Below are 22,767 nucleotides of genomic sequence, written 5' to 3'. Positions count from 1 at the left end.
GAAGGATTTGGTTTATATTCACAGTTCAGTAAGAAACCATGGAAGTATTTAAACATGGAAGTAAAATGAAATGATTAGTTTTTTTAGAGACCACTGTGCTTTCTCAGTTCAAAGCAAATTAATAGGAGAGCAACAGTGAGAGCAGCAAGACAATTAAGAGTCTACTGCAACTGAAGCACAAGAGATGTTGGTGGACAGACAAGGATGGTGGTGGACAGACGGAGAGAGATGGATATATAGAGAATTATTATTTTTATAGATAGCAAAGGCAGGATTTGTTAACAGATTGAATATAAGTGATGAAAAAAAAAGTCAATAATGACCTCTAGGGTTTACCAAGACCAAGGGGGAGGAGCTTCTGTTTCCTTTTTCGTTTTTCCTTCTTTTTTTTTTTTTTTTTTTTTGTTGTTGTTGTTGTTGTTGTTTTATGGTTTTGAGGTTTTGAGTTTTCTTGTTGTTTTGATTTGTTTGTATGTTTGTTTGACCGCCTGAGTTAGTGGTGGCACCAATTATTGATGATTAAAAGGACTAAAAAGGTAAAACCTGACTGATAGGGCAGGGATGAACTAACAGTTCCACTTCAGACTTGTTTATTCAGGTGCGTTTGAGACATGTGAGAGCAGATACCAAGTTGATGTTTGAATACACAGTCTGGATCCAAGAGGAGAGGCTTGGGTTGAGATGTCACTGTTGAGGTTGAGTATTCAGATCCTATGTAAAATGACAGGAGTGAATAAGACCATCAGGAGAATGAATAAAGGAAGGTAGAAGCTAACATTTAAATATAAATTTAGAGCGAAAAACATATAAACAGTGAGTACTGGGAGGGAGGAAAAGCAGGACAATCCAAGAAAGGAAGTCCACTAGATATTCATTAAAGGAAAAATTTGTGTTTTTCACCATGGCAATTTTGGAGGAGCTACCAAAATAAACAGCATTTCACTATGAGTAGGAAGGTGGATGAAAATTCGGAAGGCAAACAATATGTATCCATTAAAATTTTATGTTAATTTACATTGAAGGGAAACAGAGAATGGGATACTTTGAACCAAGAGAATGTGGACCAAGGGAAGGACTTTTGTTGTGTTTGTAACCTTTTCACTGTTTATTTTTTAAATCGGTTTTAAAGATAGGAGATTAATGAGATGTTATGTGAAGGTAAACATAATCTAGTAATGAGCAAAATTATTGATGTTTCTGGAGGAAATCCAGGGGTGAACTAGACCAGTGACGTTCTAAGACAGACTTAGGCATATGGTCTAGACTGACACACAAGTATTGATTTATCTTTGATAGGAGAAAGATCAACTTCCTCCCTCATAATGGGATGGAAGAATGTAAAGATTGCTTAATTCCAAGACAGTTTATAGATTTTATGCTACAAAGATGACAGAGTTACCAATTAAAAACTTTGATTATTTAAGAATGCTCTATCCTGTCTTTTGAGGGTATAGCGAATTATATTATTTTGTATTTCATTTATATTTTATACTTACATTTTAGTGTTAGGTTGAAATTTCTTTACTCTTAGTATTATGCTGCTTAAACAATTAGAAAATGAGAAAGGAAGGATCGCATAGGTAATGCACAAGCCAGTGTTGATGAAAACAATTTGTTATTCGGCATCTCCCACCTTCTGGAAAAAATGAACGTGTCTTACCACTACCCAAGCCCAAGGATAACCATCTTCTAAGATGAGTATTGCTTAAGAGGCCAGTTGGGGAAAACTTTATCTTTCAAAATAAGCAACTCTCCTTAAAATAAGAACGATATTAGGTACAGTATAAAATCCAATCCTTCCAATTACATATACTGATAACTATGGCTCTCGTTTATTGGGATAAATAACATGTGGCACAAAAGCAATGTGTTACATGTATGTAATAAACATATGCAGGCGTGTGTCATATGTCTGGATATCTATATATACCATGCACATACACGTAATTAGCTATTAGTATACCTAAGGCTAAACAATGTGATTTTATAGAAATAAATGTGTTAGGGATACTAAATTACTAGCCTCAACTGCACAGCAAGTCCAGGACAGTGTATGACATATGTTTCCTAAGAGTTTACAGTTTTAAGGGAGAGATAGTGAAGTAAAAATTGCTTATAAGACTGTAATCATTCTTCATGAAAGGATGTTCAAGGAGCACCTGAGTGGCTCGGTTGGACGAGTGCTAGATTCTTGGTTTCAGCTCAAGTCATGAGCTTATGGGTAATTGGATCCAGCCCCAAACTCCGCTCTGTGCTCAGTGGGGAGTCTGCTTGAGGATTCTCTCCCTCTTCCCCTACCCCCGCTTGTGCATGTGCTCTCTCTTTCTCTCTAAAATAAATCTTTTTTAAAAGGATGTTTAAAGTACAAAAGTCACAAAATACTAAACCTTTCCACATAGCTTCCTAGAAGAAATGACCAGGAGACAGATTTTGCACACATGTTGTGCAGATGTAAAGGAGTCCTAACACATTTTAATAAGAATGACATATCCAAAGTTGTAAGGCACAGGGGACATGGGACAGCTGAGAATTAATGGTCATTAAAAAGTGCAGATGAATGGAATATAGTTGGTTTTTCTCCAAATCAAATTTAGTTCTTTACTATGGCATCTAACGTGTGCAAATTCATTAAATCATGGCAGATCTTAGATACTAAATATCTATTAAGTAGCGAATAGGTTAACTACTAGAAGCTGAAAATTTGGTAGATAAAGGTACATGAAAAAATAAATGCACCTTAGTTTCACAAATCCAGTGCTGTAGTATTTACACCTATCAAACTATTCTAAATTAGAAACTTTTGCCGAGCTAGTATACCAGCTCTAAATTCTGTATCTAATGTTTGCTTGAACCATGTACAATCTAAGGATTTGGCCTTAGTTAGCCTCAGTTACTTGTTAGAAAATATTACTCCATTGTTGACAATGATTGTGATATGACGATGGTTCCTTTTCCCAGATTTGGCAATGTGGAGGTTCTCTGGAGATTGTGACTTGCTCCCACGTTGGTCACGTTTTTCGGAAGGCAACTCCATACACTTTCCCTGGTGGCACTGGTCATGTCATCAACAAAAACAACAGGAGACTAGCAGAAGTTTGGATGGATGAATTTAAAGATTTCTTCTATATCATATCCCCAGGTAAATAAATCTGAAGTCTTTTTCCTCTGCAAGGGAAAATAAAATTTTAAACATGCTGAAGGTTTGTTTCTACAAATATTGCTACTTTTCGACTAGTTTAAATAAAATGTTATCACCATAGTAATGCCCAAAATTGTGTTTGAGAAAGTTGCACTATTAAGCCATTTTTCATCTAAAGTGAGAAAGACTACATTTCTCTCAAATGCCTAAATACTCTTTTTTCTTTGTTTCTTTCGTGGCACAAGTTTTATGCTAGAAAAGTGGAGTAAGCAGTACACAGAGAGATCCACATGTATTAGCTCAATTTAAGGAAAAAAAATTTTAAGGAGAAGTAATCTTATATTTCCTTGTTTCACAGATAAACCTGGCTGAGTTGGTAAGAAATTTTGTTAGTGTTTAAACAGAGATGCTTTCTACTGACTAAATGATTTCCTGAAGAAATAGGGTGGTAAATTATGCAGATATTAAAATTTATGTTTTTAAAAAATATTAAATCACAGTCAATTACTCATTGATATGTGGAAAAGCATAACATAGGATAATAAAATATCCTACTTTAGTCACAGAGAGTAGATATGAAAATAAAAGTAAGGGTCAACTATCTCTGAATGGTGGCACTAGGAGTAATTTCATTATTTTCCTTATACTTTTCTAAATTTTTAAAAATAAAAATTATCTATTTTTAAAAATTCATTTAAAAAGAATTTAAAAGGAAAATACATTTTAATAAAGAATTTTAATTTTTTAAAAAGAATTAAAAAAGAAAAAAAAGGAGTGAGACAATTCCCTACCCGGGTGCTATGATTATGATCTCATTTTTATAATTTTCTAGAATTTTTCCAACATACTACTTATAAAAATCACCTCTGATAACATTACATTGTTTTTTAAGGAAATGAGGCATTATGAGAAGACACAAAGAAGACACAGGGGCCATCAAGATCTCAAAGTTTAGACAGAGACCATAAATTCATATGATGGGATCCAACCATATTGATAAAGTAATTTTTAAAGTTCTATTTCAATAGTTTATGTTTAGCCATGTGTTCATCAATGCCATTATTACATAGCCCAGAAGAACGAGAACAAAAATTCATGCTCACCTCCTCTTTTTTTATGTTAAAATGTATTACATGGTTTGGAAAAAACAGTTTGGTTTCTAACCGGCATGTTCTAGTTTTTGAAAGTACAGATGAGGCTGTAAAAACTCTTCTTTTGTAGATAAAGAGGCAATAAGCAGTATAAGCCTTCTTATTAAGATCCAGTATTACTATGCAAAAGAAAAATGAGGGCAATGCATGTGTAAATGTGTGATTAAGTAGGATTTTTGTCACACTTTTCAAGCTTCTTCTATGTCAAGAAGCTATTGTCAGGAACTATGTCACGCATAGAAGTATTTCTCTTTATAGTAGAAAGCCAGTCCAGATACTCAGAGTTGAGTTCCGCAAGAACCTGTAAAATTCATAGCAAGGCGTTGACATTTATATAACCTTTTCATTTTCTTTTGATGATACTTTCTGAATTCAAATCATTACTTGTAGAAATATATAGACTCAAATATGAAGAAAGGAGTAACGGAAGAAAGAAATGTGTTATGTGTGATTATATAAATTCATACTCAGGAATATAAGTAATTGAGAATTATTTCAACCAAGTGTATTATATCCACTCACAATGAATATTATTTGTAAAAAGTGCTGTGTTAGTCTTTTGTATAATGTTTCCATTGAATGAAAAAGGCAGATAAATGGTAGAACCATTTCTCGAACAGTAATGAAGTGACAAGTGTTAGAGTTTAAAGGGTAAAAAGGAAAGCTTGCTAACTGTTTAACTATTGACTTTATGTTGCTCAACAGGGACTGTGTATATTCTGGAAAGTGTAATTTTTACATTACAATAAATATCATTTGGAAGCTTATTGCTCTTAAGAGATGGGCTCATTTAAATCTGGAAAGGTATTTTGGAAACCAGGAAGAGGACATTTGGGGAATATGTTTGAAAACATCTAGGAATTTCCTAATGGGCATTTATGCTTCTATAAATGCCCATTAGGCATATATATATATATATATATATATATATATATATATATATATATATGCTTCTCTGAGACTGTCAGCATTGCTGAACATGGGACCTGCCTGCTGTAGTATGGGCAAACCGGAAAAACCAAAAACACAAAACAATAAATTCCTTCTGTGGAAAAGGAAGGAAATAAGTGGAAACTACAGTTGGATGCCAAAAACAATTCTAGCCCTAGGCAGCTTTCAGAGCATCCAAAAATAGATAAAATAGGTTGTATTGGAAAGTCAGGAATCTGTGACTTGCATGATATTGAGCATTTTTTGAGTGAATAACGATTTTAGTCATTAGTGATGGTTTCTGATACTCTTAAAATCATGGATTCTTTGCTATCATCTAGAATTGTTGGGATTCTATTTTTCATCTTCTTGAGTAACAGGGAAGTTTGTAAAGAGAATGGTTGGTGCGTGGGGATAAGAGGGGAATACATGCATGCACATCTGCACTTAGACTCACATCCTTTGCTCTAATATACGTAGACACACACAAACACACCTAAACTCTAAACACACAAACACACCTAAACTCTAAATACACTCTAAACACACTTTAGAGTTTTATGAAAAACTCTAAAGAGCTTATATCAAGTTCTGTGTAATTCTCTAGAACTTCCTTAATCTGGCTAAGGAAATTGTTATAATTCTTTCTAGGGAATAATATATATATTTTTTTTCCATGTATCTCTTAATATCTATCTGTATCTATTGATTGAATGATCTATCAATCTGTTTTCTATTAATTTGCCCAAGTGGTTGGGCATCTTTTGTGAGGGGACTCTCACTTTTTACACCAGAGCTTCTATCACGGAATCTTATTCTCCTCTAACGCAGTTGCTCAGAATGTGATCTTTAAGTACTGAGCCTTTATAAAATGAATTCTGACAACTTTGCTTCCTTTCAATATACCCCATAAGATACTCCATACCTACTTTATTATTTGGTTTCTGCTGGAGCTCTGTGCTGAAAAAACCCGGTATTCTTTCTCTCTCAGAAGTGTATGCTCTGCAGTTTTGATATCATGGCCAATCCATTATTACCATGCACCATAGTGTTTTATGTTTATGACTTGTCTCTGTATCCAATGACTTGTAGTTACTGTGTTTAGCAACTTTCCTGTCACTTTGCAGTCCTTGAAACACTATGTGTTAAATAATTAGAAGAATCAGTGAATGACTAAATGAATGCACGTATTTTAAAAGGAAGCCACTTATGTTTCCTCTTTTCTACTGAATTCTCTATGGATGTCTGTTCTATACCAGGGAAACTCACAAGAATTGCAGCAAATTGGGAACCTTTGCCCCATTTCTCTGATCTAACCCCTGATTAAGGACACAGTGATATGAGAGAGATGAAAGGTGCCCTTCATATATCTGCGATGTCATGCCACTGTGTTTGCCATCCCAAAAGAAGGTCCCCTTGGCTTACCTGTGTTCTCAGGGTATGATGATTACATCATAATTATGGGGGCACACAGTAATACAATCTTCCCTTCCAGGACTAATATAAAATCAAACAGACACAATTTAGGTAGATAATAACATTCTGTAATAGAGCAACCTAATACAGGAGCCCAAAAACTTGAAACAAGATTACTTTTACACATGTTGATTTTTATTTTTTTCATGACCCCCCATTAGCTTAAAGTTACAATGGGATGTATAAGTAACTATGTATGTGAATTACCCTTCTCTGATTTTTTTTCAAAATATTTGCTCTATGTCCTAATTGTCTTTGCCCGTGCTCATTAGCCATTGGCAATATCGATGGAACTGGCAGTGTCCAATTATGTCTCCCAAACAGATGAATGAAGAGTAGAAATACTTTGAAATAGTGTTGAAAAAAAAAAAAAAAGAAATAGTGTTGAAGAACACGTTTCCAACATTTTAGTTTGCCTTTTGGCTGCCTTTTTTAGGATGCAAATACTATAGCATCATTGATTTTTAAAGCCCTGCAGGCTCTTAAAGTCTGAAGCAGTTTTTACTAGTAATTGGGCTGCTGTTTCAGCTTGAGGCAATCCGATTGTCCTAGCGAATTCTTTGAAATGAAGTGATGTAAGCAGAAACCACTTTTCACAGAGCAACGCACTGTAAATGGCAACATATTTTCCTAGTGGTCACAGGTAAAAAGCTTAAGAACTTTAAAATCGAGTGTAGTCATAACACTAATCGTATATTTGAAATGCTGGCTCTTCTATAAATATTGATTTTCTTTGGGGGCAGTAGATTTCTAACTGTTTATCAGTTGACATGGTGAGTAGAAGCAGCTGTCCTTATATAACCTCCAGTTGTTCTTCCTTTTCTTAATGGACAGCTCGTGCTCTTGTTTTGAACAGAAAAAGCAAATAGAAAACAGAATTTAAAGATCCCCAAAGCAGACTTTAAAGATATTTGTAATGTAACTGGGAAAACAGCTTATTTTCCTTTGGCAATACCGCAGCGTTTTGATCTGTATTCCAGATAAACAGAAACCACACATTTAGAAACACATCCTTGAACTTATTCTGAAGGTTAACTCTGTTTGCTAACCTTTTAAAAATACTTTAGAAAAATCAGTTCATCAAAGGCAGCCTTTGTTAGCAGCATCTTTGGATCACTATTAAAGTTTAAGAACTAAAAAAAAAAAAAAAAAAAAAAAAAAAAAAAAAGTTTAAGAACTATATTCATTTCTATCTCCTGCAATTTTTATCTATGAAATACAAATGTTTTTCAACATGCTGATTTTTTTAAAGATACAATATTTAATAACCAACACTTTGAATGTAGGGCCTAATTTCTTTTGTAAGTCATAAAAATGTGGTTCCAGGCTGATTCCATAAGCACAGGTTTTAACGTTTCCTACAAAATGTGCAACATGCAGGGTTTTGTTTTTTTTTAATAATCCAGGGATATCAGTTTTTGGTTGGGTAAACATGAATTAATCTGAAATGAGTATAGCAATTCTGAACATAAAGTACTTTGAACCTATGAATTTTGTATTTTTATTATTTAGTAAACACCTTTTCAGCAGAATCAACCGTGGTATCGCTGAGTAAGTATGAAATAATGAGAAAAATTTAAATCACTTTAATATGCTATATTGTAATAACATGTAATTCACTTATCTGCTTGATACCATGAAATGCTAAATGTGGAAGTAAGGGAGGACAGCTACACTCAATGTTGTTGGTAAGTGGTCAGGCAACCATTTTTCCTTGCTATGGTTCATTAAACACATTAAGTTCCACGATCTTTACTATGTGCCAGGTAGGGGGGATACAAGCACAGAAAAGATGCTGCCTTTGTCTTGAAAAAATAAACTGTCTACATCACATTTAATTAGTTTAAATGAAAAACGAAATTAAGCGCTTAGCACATGGGGGACACACCGTCAAGATTCAAAAGGATTACTGATGTGAACCACCTACATTTTACTTGATTTCTCTTTCTCACTCACAAGCATCAAAATCAAATTAATCTCGAAGTCCTTTCTAGTGTACATGCTAAGTTTTCTCAAATCCTTTCAGTTACCCTCATTCTTCCAGTCATCTGCATCCAGAGAAACTCCTGATTATCCCCATGGGCCTCCAGCCTCAAAGCTTGCCCACTTTTTCACTTACTTTTACCATATTGCTGGAGGACACTCCTAAAACTAAATTTCATTTGATCCCTCACTTACCTAACAGCCTTTTAATGATTTACCAGAAAGTCAAAAACCCGAAATGTGGCCAACACAGCCCTGTGTGACCTGACACTCACCCAGCCTTGTGGCCTTTCTTCCAAATGTTTTCAGTCCTAGTTTTCCACGTGCCCCGTGCCACCGGGTAGGACTACAATTTAGGATGCTCCCTCCAGCTTTTAGGTTTTTGCATATGTTTAAAATAGTATTTGATGAGTTAATGGATGAGTTTACCTCTGCATAAAGTGCTGAGGTAAATGCATCCACGTGCATTCATCATTCACGGATCAGATTTATGTTCCTTTCCCTGAGAGCTCCAATGGTTTTCGCGTGTTGGAGGATTTATGCATTTTTAGAGTATTTATTCCCTCTATTAAGCTATGTGAATAGAGAAACTATATCTGGGGAGTTTTTTTTGTGTATTTGGTTGGTTGGTTTTCAGAGTTCATTGAGCTCAACTTTTTCTTACTGTATTTGTCAGAGGCAAATAAAATACATGTTTCAATCACCACTGTTGTCCCCCCTTCCCTAAAATAAATCTCTGTTAAGCATTTGATGTCCATACTTCAAATCCTTTTCCTATGCATTTGCATACATATACAGACATATATACATATATTAAGTAAATAAAATCATATAATATGTACTATTTTAATTTCCTTTAACTATGCAGTATGTCCTGTAATATTTTACATATAATTCACATAGGATTATATCATTCCACTTTGCAGCTAAATAATATTATATTGCATTGATATATTAAAACTTATTTAATCATACCAATAATGACAAGCATTTGTCAGGTTTTAGTTGTCTGTTATTATAAAAAGTTACAAAAGTATTCTTGAAACAATATCTTTGTGAACCTGAAGGATATTTCTGAAGAACATAGCAATTTAAGAGAGAGAGAGTTGGTGGAAAACTGCCTGGATTAACTCAGATCCTCATTCCAAGGTACCCCTCTGTATTTACTTAACCTATCTATACTTAGTTTACTTTTTTTTTAATTTTATAAATTAATGTTTATTGGTGTTCAATTTACCAACATACAGAATAACACCCAGTGCTCATCCCGTCAAGTGTACCCCTCAGTGCCCGTCACCCATTCACCCCCACCCCCCGCCCTCCTCCCCCTCCACCACCCCTAGTTCATTTCCCAAAGTTAGAAGTCTTTATGTTCTGTCTCCCTTTCTGATATTTCTCACACATTTCTTCTCCCTTCCCTTATATTCCCTTTCACTATTATTCATATTCCCCAGATGAATGAGAACATACACTGTTTGTCCTTCTCCGGTTGCTGTGGCCAAGTTCAAAAAGGGTGTTGCCTGAGTTCTCCTCTGGGATTTTGATGGAATCTTGTCTCACATTTAGATCTTTCATCTATTTTGAGTTTATCTTTGTGTATGGTGCAAGAGAGTGGTCCAGTTTCATTCTTCTGCATGTGGATGTCCAATTTTCCCAGCACCATTTATTGAAGAGACTGTCTTTCTTCCAGTGGATCGTCTTTCCTCCTTTATCGTATATTAGTTGACCATAAAGTTCAGGGTCCACTTCTGGGTTCTCTGTTCTGTTCCATTGATCTATATGTCTGTTTTTGTGCCAGTACCACACTGTCTTGATGAACACAGCTTTGTAGTACAACCTGAAATCTGGCATTGTGATGCCCCCAGATATGGTTTTCTTTGTTAAAATTCCCCTGGCTGTTTGGGGTCTTTTCTGATTCCACACAGATCTTAAAATAATTTGTTCTAAGTCTCTGAAGAAAGTCCATGGTACTTTGATAGGGATTGCATTATACGTGTAAATTGCCCTGGGTAACATTGACATTTTCACAATATTAATTCTGCCAATCCATGAGCATGGAATATTTTTCCATCTCTTTGTGTCTTCCTCAATTTCTTTCAGAAGTGTTCTGTAGTTTTTAGGGTATATTTTGAGAACCATTTGAATGGTAAATGGTTCTCCAACCTTTTATTTTCAGGTTGTAGGTGTCCTTCTGTCTAAAATGAGTCTCTTGTAGACAGCAAATAGATGGGTCCTGCTTTTTTATTCAGTCTGAAACCCTGCGCCTTTTGATGGGGTCATTAAGCCCATTCACGTTCAGAGTTACTATTGACAGATATGAGTTTAGTGTCATCATGATATCTATTTAGTCCTTGTTTTTGTGGATTGTTCCACTGAACTTCTTAAAGGGGAGTTTTAAGAGTCCCCCTTAAAATTTCTTGCAGAGCTGGTTTGGAGGTCACATATTCTTTCAGTTCCTGCCTGTCTTGGAAGCTCTTTATCTCTCCTTCCATTTTGAATGAGAGCCTTGCTGGATAAAGTATTCTTGGTTGCATGTTCTTCTCATTTAGGACCCTGAATATATCCTGCCAGCCCTTTCTGGCCTGCCAGGTCTCTGTGGAGAGGTCTGCTGTTACCCTAATATTCCTCCCCATGAAAGTCAGGGACTTCTTGTCTCTTGTTGCTTTAAGGATCTTCTCTTTATCTTTGGAATTTGCAAGCTTCACTATTAGATGTGGAGGTGTTGAACGGTTTTTATTGATTTTAGGGGGGATCTCTCTATTTCCTGGATCTGAATGCCTGTTTCCCTTCCCAGATTGGGAAAGTTTTCAGCTAGGATTTGTTCAAATACATATTCTGGCCCTCTGTCCCTTTCGGCGCCCTCGGGAACCCCAATTAAACGTAGGTTTTTCTTCCTTAGACTGTCATTTATTTGCCTTAATCTGTCTTCATGGTCCCTTAATTGATTGTCTCTTTTTTCCTCAGTTTCCCTCTTTGCCATTAACTTGTCTTCTATGTCACTCACTCGTTCTTCCACCTCATTAACCCTCATCGTTAGGACTTCTAGTTTGGATTGCATCTCATTCAATTGATTTTTAATTTCTGCCTGATTGGATCTAAATTCTGCAGTCATGAAGTCTCGTGAGTCCTTAATGCTTTTTTCTAGAGCCACCAGTAGCTGTAGAATAGTGCTTCTGAATTGGCTTTCTGACATTGAAGTGTAATCCAGATTTTGTAACTCTGTGGGAGAGAGGGCTGTTTCTGATTCTTTCTTTTGAGGTGAGGTTTTCCTTCTAGTCATTTTGCTCAGTGCAGAGTGGCCAAAAACAAGTTGTATTGGAACACGGGGGAGTATCACTGGTCCGTCCAGCTGGTCTTCTGGGGGAGGGGCCTGTTGTGCTGATTTTCAGGTGTTAGCACTTGGGGGAGCTGCTCTGCCGGTGCCTGCTGCAGGGCTCAGCGGGGGTTGTTTACCCCGTGGGGCCCCAGGAGGAACAGCCGCAGTTGCTATGGCAACTCTGGAAGCCTGGATTCAGCCTCCGCAGGAACTACGGGGCTCGGGGCTCTCGGTTCTCCGTCCGCTGGGCCTGGAGGCTCCGGGGCGGGGCCGCTGATCTGCTCAGCTCGGGGCAGGAGCGTCCTCGCTGTCCTGGGCCCTCCCGGCCTCTGCCTGTCCCGGGGGAGGCCGGATCCTGGGCTGTGTCCCGGCGCCCTGTGCTCCGGGGCCTGCGCTGGTGGATTCGCGCTCCCGCCCCGCAGCCCCCTCCCTGGAGCCGCTCCCGAGCCCCTCCGAGCTGCTCCGGTCGGTCCCGCCGTGCGCGCTGCAGCCCTTAGGGAGCTCGGGGCACTCTCCCGGGGCGCAGGTGTCTGTTAGTGTCCCAGGGAGCCCGAGGGCATCCCCGCCTGCTCCAACTCCCTGCGAGCCCCTTTCCGCCCGCCCGGGAAGGTTGGTGCAGCTCCTGCTCCTCCGGGACGGGGCTCTCCCGTCCTGGGGACACTCGCCCCGGCCTCAGCCCGGCTCCTCGCGGGGCCCCTCCCCCTCGGAGGCCTTTTGTTTCTTTATTTCTTTTTCCCCGTCTTCCTACCTTGATAGAAGCGCAGACTCTTCTCACTGTAGCATTCCAGCTGGTCTCTCTTTACATCTAGGTCGAATTCGTAGATTTTCAGGATGGTTTGAAGGTTATCTAGGTAATTTGGTGGGGACAGGCGATTTGGGGGCCCTGCTCTTCCGCCATCTTGCCCCTCCCCTATACTTAGTTTTCTTACCCTAAAATGGGAGTTATAAAAATATGGCCGTCCCCATAAAGTTTTTGAGACTTAAATGAAAAATGATATATAAAGCACTTAATACAATGCTTAGCGAATATTAAACAATTAGGGTTAGATATTTGTTATTATTAGTTAGATATAGTCATAGAAGTTGGCTTATTAGGTCTAAGAATATGTGCATTTATATTTTGGTAAATGTTTTCAGAATTTCCATTCAAAAAGACTATAACCATTATCCCACCAGAACTCTTGAGTCCTTACAATGTGCTATCGCCACTATAGATTTTCAAGATTTTTTTTATTTTTGCATATGTATGTGCATGTGCACATATATGTGCATATTTATTTATATTTGCATATAGATTTACATATATATCTAGTTTCTTTTTTCATATTGCTACTAGGAATGAACATCTTTTTTCATTACTTGTATTTCTTCTTTTTATTCATATCCTCTGTTCATTTTACTTTGGGATATCTTTTGCCCTTTTGTATATTCATAGATCTTTATGTATTCTGATAACTAATCTTCTGTATGTTATATACACTGCACATGTTTTCTTCAAGACTATTACACATATTTTAACAATTGATATACAAAAAGAGATCTTAAAAAAGAATAATTGTTGAAGGGAAATCTGACTGGTTTAGCCTTTATGGCTTTAGGGATTATTTTTCGTTAAAACATGCCCCCACAACCCTATCCCAAGCTTGACAAATTTAGAATGTGCCAGAAGTATTTGTTAAGTGAATTAAGTTTAGTAAAATGCATGGAATTTTTTTTTTTAAGAATGTAGTGATCTTTCTGGGAAATAATATAAGCAGAATGCCATCAGATGACTCTCTTTATGGGAAGTATTATCATCTTTATCCATGGAACATAAATAAAAATATTAGCTTCAACAGTTACATCAGCTTTAGCTAATCAGCTTTAACAGTTATAATTTTAAATAAATCTATTAAATGATTATATCAGTTCCCATTACAGCAATTCTTTCCAAGTATGTTGAGTTATACTCATGGTTCATAAAGTTAATAAACAGATGGTATAAATTATGTTTATTGAATGTTATGAAAGTACTGAATTTGAACAGTAAAGGTGTATCATTGTATCCTGAGTCTTTAATTAACAACTCAGTAGCTCAGATAATTAGCCCCTCAAATAATTTTATTGTTACCAAATCTGGGTAGTTTCTAGAGTGAATAAATATTACTTAAATTCTAATACAGATTTATTCACAGAATTATCAGTACTTTCTAGGATTTAGATACCAAAATTATTCATACATTTAGTTTCTGCTTCTTCAAATGAAACAGATATAGCTCTAGTTTAATCATTGTGTGTGTACATGCATGTGTGTGTGTGTGCAACCTCTGCAATGTTCTGAAATTTCCAATAAGTAAATCCTACCCCATGAGTTGGATGGTCATGATTAATTTTCATTTCTTTAAGACATGTTCAACTAGGCAAAATAGGAAATTACAATGTTTTTCAGATTTGTGTAAACGATCAAGAACACTTGTGTAGGAGTCATGGATTTTTACTGTCAAGAGTTAGCTAAGAGTTTTTTTATTTAATGTAAGAGCATTAAATATGGATCAAGCATGATCCAGGTGCATACAGAGGCTTCATTGTACCTAGTTTCATCCTGTCGTCTTCAGAGTGCCCCAATTTCATTACTTAATTTTAGCATAACTAAAATTGAACAGCTTAACACTTATATAATCAGTTGCACTAAATTTCAATTCTAACTCTTAATTGAATGGCTCATTGACACTCAGTGGTAGTCAGTTACATAGTTATTGATGGTCAGATGGTTACAAGTTATGTATTTCTTATTTCAAATACTCTCAGGCTCAGTCTCCCACATTAGGTGTTCTGATAGATTATCTTTGCCTGGATTTCTATGTTATCAGCATCTTGTCGCTATTTTAAATAAAATTTGAGTTCAATTCTGTAGTTACTTATTTACATACACTCTCTGAAAAGTGAGCAGAGTCAAAGATAACATTTAGAGAATAAGGAAACAATCTTTTCTAGTTAGTAGATAATGATAGTATGTGGATTAAACTTCTCAATGTGCTAAATCGAAGCTCCTTAAAATAATCTTTTGCAAAAATAAAATTAAAAAAAACTAGCCACATGCTTGCCTACGAGATATCAAACACTAATGACAGATTACCTCAGCATCCTAATACTTTACAGTCTTTTGGGGAGTAGCTCCCCTGTAGCATGTTAACACAAATTGTCTAAAAAATAAAACCTCAGGATATCTGGGTGGCTCAGTAGTTGAGCGTCGGCCTTTGTCTCAAGGCATAATCCTGGGTCTGGGAATCAAGTCCCTCATTGGGCTCCCTGTGAGGAGCCTGCTTCTCCCTCTCCCTGTGTCTCTGCCTCTCTCTCTGGGTCTCTCATGAATAAATAACATCTCTTTAAAAAATAAAATAAAAAATAAAAACTCTATGGTTAGTAGTTATCTTTATCCAGTGGGGTAGAAAGCTAAAGAGCTTTGCAGTGAGTCCTCGGTAGAAAAGAATGTGGGGCAATAGTTATAGGCCAGGATGTAAAGGTGAATTAGGAAGACAGGGCCAGGGCTTTGCAAAGGAAAGTGGAAACAATTTCTGAAAAGTTAAGATGCCTATTTGACAAAACGGTTTGTTGCCTGCTTTTACCAGAAGCAGCACTGATATGAAGTAGTCACTGTTACTGTGGGATTGTCACTGCCTTAAGGGCAGGTGACTCGATAGCTGCCTATAAGCCACCTGATGCAAAAGCTCTACTTTAGACCATGTGCAAACCTACACTTGGATTCATTAGCACATAGTCAATGAAGTAAGTACTAACTCATGTTTTAATTGCAGGAGACATGAGTCAAAATTAAGAGATTGTTATATTTTACAAATAGATTTAAAGTGACAAAATAATGAAAGTGAAGAACTCAGATTAGCATTCATCTTTGGTTAGTTAGGCCTAGCAAGTAAATTTTACTTATTTATTTATTCAGCAAGAAATTTTAAAATAATACATATTAGCAATTTGACTTAAGAATATTCTAAATATATGGAAATATTGATAAACATATCAAACATTTAAACCTTTATAATTTACACAGCTGAAAATAAGATAAATGAAGTTATAGTGATGGTGTTCTTATGACTGAAAGTTATTGTCAGAATTGCTATTACTATATAAGCTCCATAATGACATTATTTTAATTTTTAGACTATTCTATATTATAAATTTTGTGCATTTTTGGTGCATCATCTCAATTAACAAAATTTGAAAACAGATTAATTAGGGATTTTGTACAACTGAATAATTTAGGAAATTCTATTATTTCAGCATTAACTATATTTCCAATAAAAAATTAACATTGGAATTAGAGAACATAGATCTCAAATGTCTGAATAAGTTATTTGATTGATCCAAATGAACACCAAATTGGATGTAGCTATATGTAACTAGCTTTCAATCTATATAAACAGCAGTGGAAGGAACGGGGGCTTTGATTGGGATATAAGGTAAGAGAAGGTGCAATGTTTTTACTAAAAAGGGATATTATGTGGAAGAGCTTAGACATTTGTGCAGATTCGGAAGAGAAGAAATTATAAGCAGATAATTTTAAGTTCTTGATCAAGAAGCTTTCCAGAAATACACCAAATTAATTTGCAATGCAATGAGCCTCTTATCTTTGGAAATATTCAAACAGAAGCTAGATGTCTGTCTTTTAGAGATGATTTAATGAGAATCAAATAAGAAGTTGGATTTGATTTCTTACCAGATCTTTCTTACTCTAAAATTCTATTATCAGAGAAACTTATAAATTAACGGATAAAAACACATTATATTTATTAGCACCTGGTTTAAATAAAAAAAAACAGATTTCAATTCAAAATGAAAAACCTCTAATAAATTTTTCAACCATGACACAGGAAGCCTTGAAGAAAGGTAACTATATATACTCATTTGATTGTTTGGGACAGTCATGGTGCATGTTTGATATCTGGGCATAATTATTAATTGTGTCCCCTTTCACTCACAACAGTGTCCCGATTTGAGCAATCAATTATTTAGTCATTCTGCTTATAAGGCATTGGGTAAACTGTATGTGAAGGGACTGTCTCTGGGAGGGGATAAGTGGACTGACAGAGATGTCAATCATTATGGCATTGAGTGGGACACAGACTTTTATGCAGACAAATGCTCATCTTAACAAAATCTAGAGAAAATCCGTAAGTGTTTTAGACTTTTGGACTATCAGTTTCAAGTAAGTGCTCTAGCTCAGTGACTTCTCTGACACCCAAAATAAATGCCCTTCCTTGAAATTCTATCTACAAAAAGATAATTAGTCTTTGAAAAGCTATCTCTTTGAAGATACAATGATGTCACCAAATTCTGATTCATCTTGATAATGTGTTTGCCAACATCTTATTAATTCGTGTGATTATATTAAGATTACTTTTTCATATGTAGTAAGTTTAAACTTTGCAAACTAGAGCATAAACTTATTCAATTTCTTGGTTACACCAGATATAAAAGAAACATTGTGCTGAAATACATATATGAAATATATGTAGTGATATAGGAAGATGTATTTTTCCACATAATAAAAAGTATGCATGCATATATATATATACATATGCCTATGTATGCTTATTACATATGCTTATTTTTCCACCTGAGAAAGAATATATATATATACACACACACATTTATATGCGTATGTATATTTTTTCCAGATTCACAATTGTTTGAGACATAGTAATTTCAATCTGATTTTTTGACTGTTTAATATATTATATTTTCTCTAGCAATAATAAAACTTCCTTACTTTTAATATATTGGAAGGTAAAGCCATATAAATTCTCATTTTGATTGAAATACCCTTTTTTTTAAACATTTTCTTTTTTTTTAATATATATATATATATATTTTTTATGATAGAGAGAGAGAGAGAGGCAGAGACACAGGCAGAGGGAGAAGCAGGCTTCATGCACTGGGAGCCCGACGTGGGATTCGATCCTGGGTCTCCAGGATCGCGCCCTGGGCCAAAGGCAGGCGCCAAACCGCTGCGCCACCCAGGGATCCCATGATTGAAATATCCTTAGAGGTTACATTATAGGTTACAATCTGATAGCAGATTTCCCTACACATTTGGAAAACTAAGTAGACATGCCATAATAATATTTGCCAGCACCCTTCTTTCCAAAACTAAAAAAGTTCTCCTATAAAATTATTTTGTAATCTAGACAATTATGAAATCCTTCTCCAGAGAATATGTGTAGCAAGCATCCACGCAATTTCTGACTCCTGCCATTAAAATCCTGTGGCATCTATTGTAATTTATATTCAGTCAACCCCAAAATTGTAAAATGACCTTTCCTTCTTACTGTTGTTTATTTCTGCCTGATAGTTGCACTGCTAGTGGACATCTTGATGCTTTTATGTTCAACAATAAAACAGATGATTTGGATGAAATATTATCAGAATCAAGTATTTCCCATAATCATGAGTCCTATTTTTGATGGAGTCTATATAATATAAGAATTAACTATTATTTCTGTGAATACTGTGAATCAGTATTTGAAAAGTAGACATTTTCAGGAGAAATTATATATCAAGGTTAGATTTTTTCCCTGTCAAATCTGTAAAGTATACAATTAGAACATAATTTATTATCTCAAATTAACAGTTAACCAATCTAGAGTCTCCACCTTTGACAATGAAAATATAATTTCCTCATTGTCAAATAAAATAAGAAAAGTTGGAAGCCAGTGCTGATAGGCTGAAGAACAACTGAAGGAGATTTTGCCTAGGCTGTGCTCTACGTTATTGCATTGCACTTTCCTGTGTTTAGAGTCACTGTATTTTGTTAACAAAGAAATAAGCAAGAAAGCAAAGCAATGAGATGTGGGTTTCTTGCCAGGCTTCTTAGCGTAGACTCAATAGAGATGTTGCCCAGAAATGGTCATTTGTGTCAGACACCACAGTGTACTCACGGCAGCTTTTTTCCCCATGGTTGCGACAAAGAGTAATAGAGGAGGGTGGTAGCCATGTGAAGAAAATTACATATATGTGATCTAGTAGGAACCATGGCATGAAAGCTGTGTTTTATTTGTAAATATACTAGCATCTTCAAATATATATATATATATACATATATTAGCATCTTCTAGCATCACTCTCCACAAATTTGATTTTAGTTTTCTTTTTCTTATATTGAAGTTGAACATGATTCAGAAAAGTACACAGTTTGTAAGTATATAGCTCAATGGGTTTTCAAACCCCAAACACACCTGTGTAACCAGCAGCCAGATCAAGCACTAGAACATTCCAAAGCATCCTACTTCCCCTGCCCCTAGAAGTGCCTCATGCCCCTTCTGGCTACTACCCTTCCATGAATCCTGACTTCTAAGATCATAGATTTGCCTGTTCTTAAACTTTATAGAAATGGAATTATACCGGGTGTGCTCATCTGCGTCTGGCTTCTTTTGCTTGACATAATGTTGTGTAGATCAGCCATTCTCATTGTTATGTAGAATTCCATTATGTGACTACAACACGTTATATTGATTCATCTTTTTGTTGATGGGCATTTGGGTGGTTTCCAAGTTTGGAGCTATTGTGAACACTCTTGCTATGGGATCTTGTGTACTTGTCCTTGGATGAGCTTATGAATGCATTTATGTTTGTATGGTCCTGGGAGTACAACTGCTGTATCATAAAACTGGTAGTTTTTCTTTTTTCTAACTATGGGTTTTATTTTATTTTTTTTAATTTGAGTGTAGTTGGCACATAATGCTACATTGGTTTCAGGTGTACAACTTAGTGATTTGACAAGTTATACATTATGCTGTGTTCACCTCAAGTATAGCTGCCATATGTCCCATTACTTTATTATTACAATATCGTTGACGGTATTCTTATGCTCTGCTTTTTATTCCCATGAATTTCTCATTCCATAACTGAAGACTTGTATCTCCCTCTCCTATTCACGCATTTTGCTGAACCACACTCCCCTCCCCTCTGGCATTCATCAGTTTGTTCTCTTTATTTATTATTTTGATTCTGCTCTGTATTTATCTTTTTAAAGATTCCATTTGTGAATAAAATCATGTGGTATTCCATTTTTTCCTGACTTATTTACTTAGCATGATTCTTTCTAGGTCCATCCATGTGTACGTCGAATGGCACAACCTCATCCTTTTTTATATCTGTGTAATATTCCATTAAGTATATATACCACATTTCTTTCCCCATTCATCTATTGATGGGCACTTAGGTTGCTTCCATATCTTTGCTATTGTAAATAATACTGCAATAAACATAGGGGTGCATACATCTTTTCAAGTTAGTGTATTCTTTCATCCTGAGTAAATAGTCAATAGTGAAATTACTGGATCATATTGTATTTCTATTTTTAATTTTTTGAAGAACTTCTATACTGGTTTCCATAGTGGCTCTACCAATTCATATTCCCACCAACAGTACATGAGGGTTTTTTCTCCACATCTTCGCAAACACTTGTTTCTTATCTTCTTGATTTTAGGCATGAGGTGTTATCTCATCGTGATTTTGGTTTGTATTTCCCTAATGATAAGTGATGTTGAGCATTTTTTTTCATGTGTCCATTGGCTGTCTGTAGGTTATCATTGAGAAAAATGTGTATTCAGCCCCTCTGCTCATTTTTAATTATATTTTTTGTGTATGTGTGTTGAGTTGTATGAGTTCTTTATATATTTTGAATATTAACCCCTATTGGATATGTCATTTACGAATATCTTCTCCTATTCAGTTCATTGTCTTTTTGTTTTGTTGATGGTTTCCTTTCCTGTGCAGAAGATTTTTATTTTAATGTAGTCCCAATAGTTTATTTTTGCTTTATTTTCCATTGCCTTAGATGGGTCTATGAAAATGTTGCTATGGCTGAAGTCAGAGAGATTATTACCTGTGTTCTCTTCTAGGATTTTTATGATTTCAGGTCTCACATATAGATTTTTAGTCCACTTTGAGTTTGTTTTTGTGTATTGTGTTAGAAAGTAATCCAAGTTCATTCTTATAAATGTAGTTGTCTAGTTTTCCCAGCTATTGAAAAGTCTGTATTTTCCCCATTGTTTATTCTTGTTTCCTTTGTCATAATTAAATGACCTTATAAGTGTGGCCGTATTGCTGGGCTGTCTCTTCTTTTTCGGTGATCTATGTGTCTATTTTTGTGCCAGAACCAATACTGTTTTGATTACTACAGCTTTGTGGAATATCTTGAAATCCGGAATACCTCCAACTTTATTCTTTCTCAGTATTCCTTTGGCTATCTGCAGTCTTCTGTGGTTGCATAGAAATCTCAGTATTATTTGTTCTAGTTTTGCAAAAAAAAAGAAAAGTGCTGTTGATATTTTGATAGGGATTATATTGAATCTATAGCTTGCTTTGGGTAATATTGACATTTTGACAATGTTAATTGGGATCCCTGGGTGGCTCAGCCATTTAGCACCTTCCTTTGGCCCAAGGCGTGATCCTGGAGTCCCGGAATTGAGTCCCACATCGAGGTCCTTGCACGGAGCCTGCTTCTCTGAAAAATCTTTCCATTTGGTTGTGCCATCTTCAATTTTTTTCATCAGTGCTTTATAGTTTTGAGAGTATAGGTCTTTCACCTCTTTGGTTAAGTTTATGCCTAGGTATTTTATTCTTTTTGGTGCAATTGTTAAGTAGTGTTGTTTTTACTTTTTCTGTGACTTGTTAGTGTGTAGAAAATGTTACAGATTTCTGGATATTAATTTTGTATTAATTAATTAACCTGGTATTAACCTTGCCACTTTCCTGAATTAATTTATTAATTCTAGTAGTTTTATGGTGGAATCTTTAGTATTTTCTATGAATAGTATCACATCATCTGTAAATAGTGACAATTTAACTCTTCTTTACCAGTACGGATGCCTCTCAATTCTTTTTCTTGTCTGATTGCTGTGACTAAGACTTCTAGAATTATGTTGAATAAAAATGGCAAGAGTGGGCATCCTTGTCTTGTTCCTGACCTTAGAGGGAAAGCTTTTTTTACCATTGAGTATGATGTTAGCTGTGTGTTTTTCATTTCATTTCGCCTTTATTATCTTGAGGTATGTTCCCTCTAACTCCACTTTGTTGAGAGTTTTTATCATGAATGGTGTTGAAACTTGTCAGAACAATTAAGTATAACTGGATATTGTGGCATCCTTAGTTTGAAGGATTCTGACTCACAGTAGGAAGCTGTTTCAGGATGCAAACCATCTTTTAATCCTTCAGTCCTTTATAATTTTATCCCTGATTCCTGGTACTCAAAGTTGGTAGTAGTCAGGCTTTATTATTTATTTGTCTTCATTCCCATTTTCTATTATAGCATAACAAATTATCCCCAAATTTAGTGGCTTAACACAGAACCTTTTTTATGTCTCATGATTCTTTGGGTCAGGAGTTTAGGCAGGGCTCAACTCAGTACTTCCTCTGCTTCATCCGGTGTTGACTGAAGTCACTCAGCGATATTCAGCTGGCACTTGGCTGGTCTGGAGAGCCCAAGATGGCTTCTCTTCCATGCCTGGCACCTTGCCCTGATGGCCGAAAGGCTGGGCTATGCTAGGATGGTCAACTGATGGGCTTATCTGTGGCTTCTCCGGCAGAGTGGTCCTAAGGTACTCAGATAACTATCAAGGAGGCTCTAGGGAAAGCTTTAGAGCAAATGCTTCCAGAGGGCAGGGCAGAAGCTGCAAGGATTCTTATGAGTGAGACCTGGAAATCCCAACACGCCTCCTTTAGCCACATTCTACTAGTTAAGCAAATATTCAGAGGAAACAAAACCAAGGAGAGAT

General features: G+C 35.9%; 1 protein-coding gene across 6 annotated transcripts in view; it reads left to right on the top strand.

Annotated features, from left to right (window-relative positions):
• Window positions 1–22,767, top strand: part of GALNT13 (polypeptide N-acetylgalactosaminyltransferase 13) — a 539,320-nt gene that overhangs the window by 381,363 nt on the left and 135,190 nt on the right. For all 6 annotated transcript variants that reach the window (XM_055308339.1, XM_055308341.1, XM_055308340.1 and 3 more), the window contains one exon: window positions 2,959–3,139. In XM_055308339.1, coding sequence (XP_055164314.1) covers window positions 2,959–3,139 — 181 coding nt within the window. The remainder of the gene's footprint in view (window positions 1–2,958; window positions 3,140–22,767) is intronic.

Source organism: Nyctereutes procyonoides, unplaced genomic scaffold (genome assembly GCF_905146905.1).
Source record: "Nyctereutes procyonoides isolate TBG_1078 unplaced genomic scaffold, NYPRO_anot_genome, whole genome shotgun sequence".
Classification (NCBI taxonomy): domain Eukaryota; kingdom Metazoa; phylum Chordata; class Mammalia; order Carnivora; family Canidae; genus Nyctereutes; species Nyctereutes procyonoides.
This window is presented reverse-complemented; position numbering and strand designations above follow the sequence as displayed.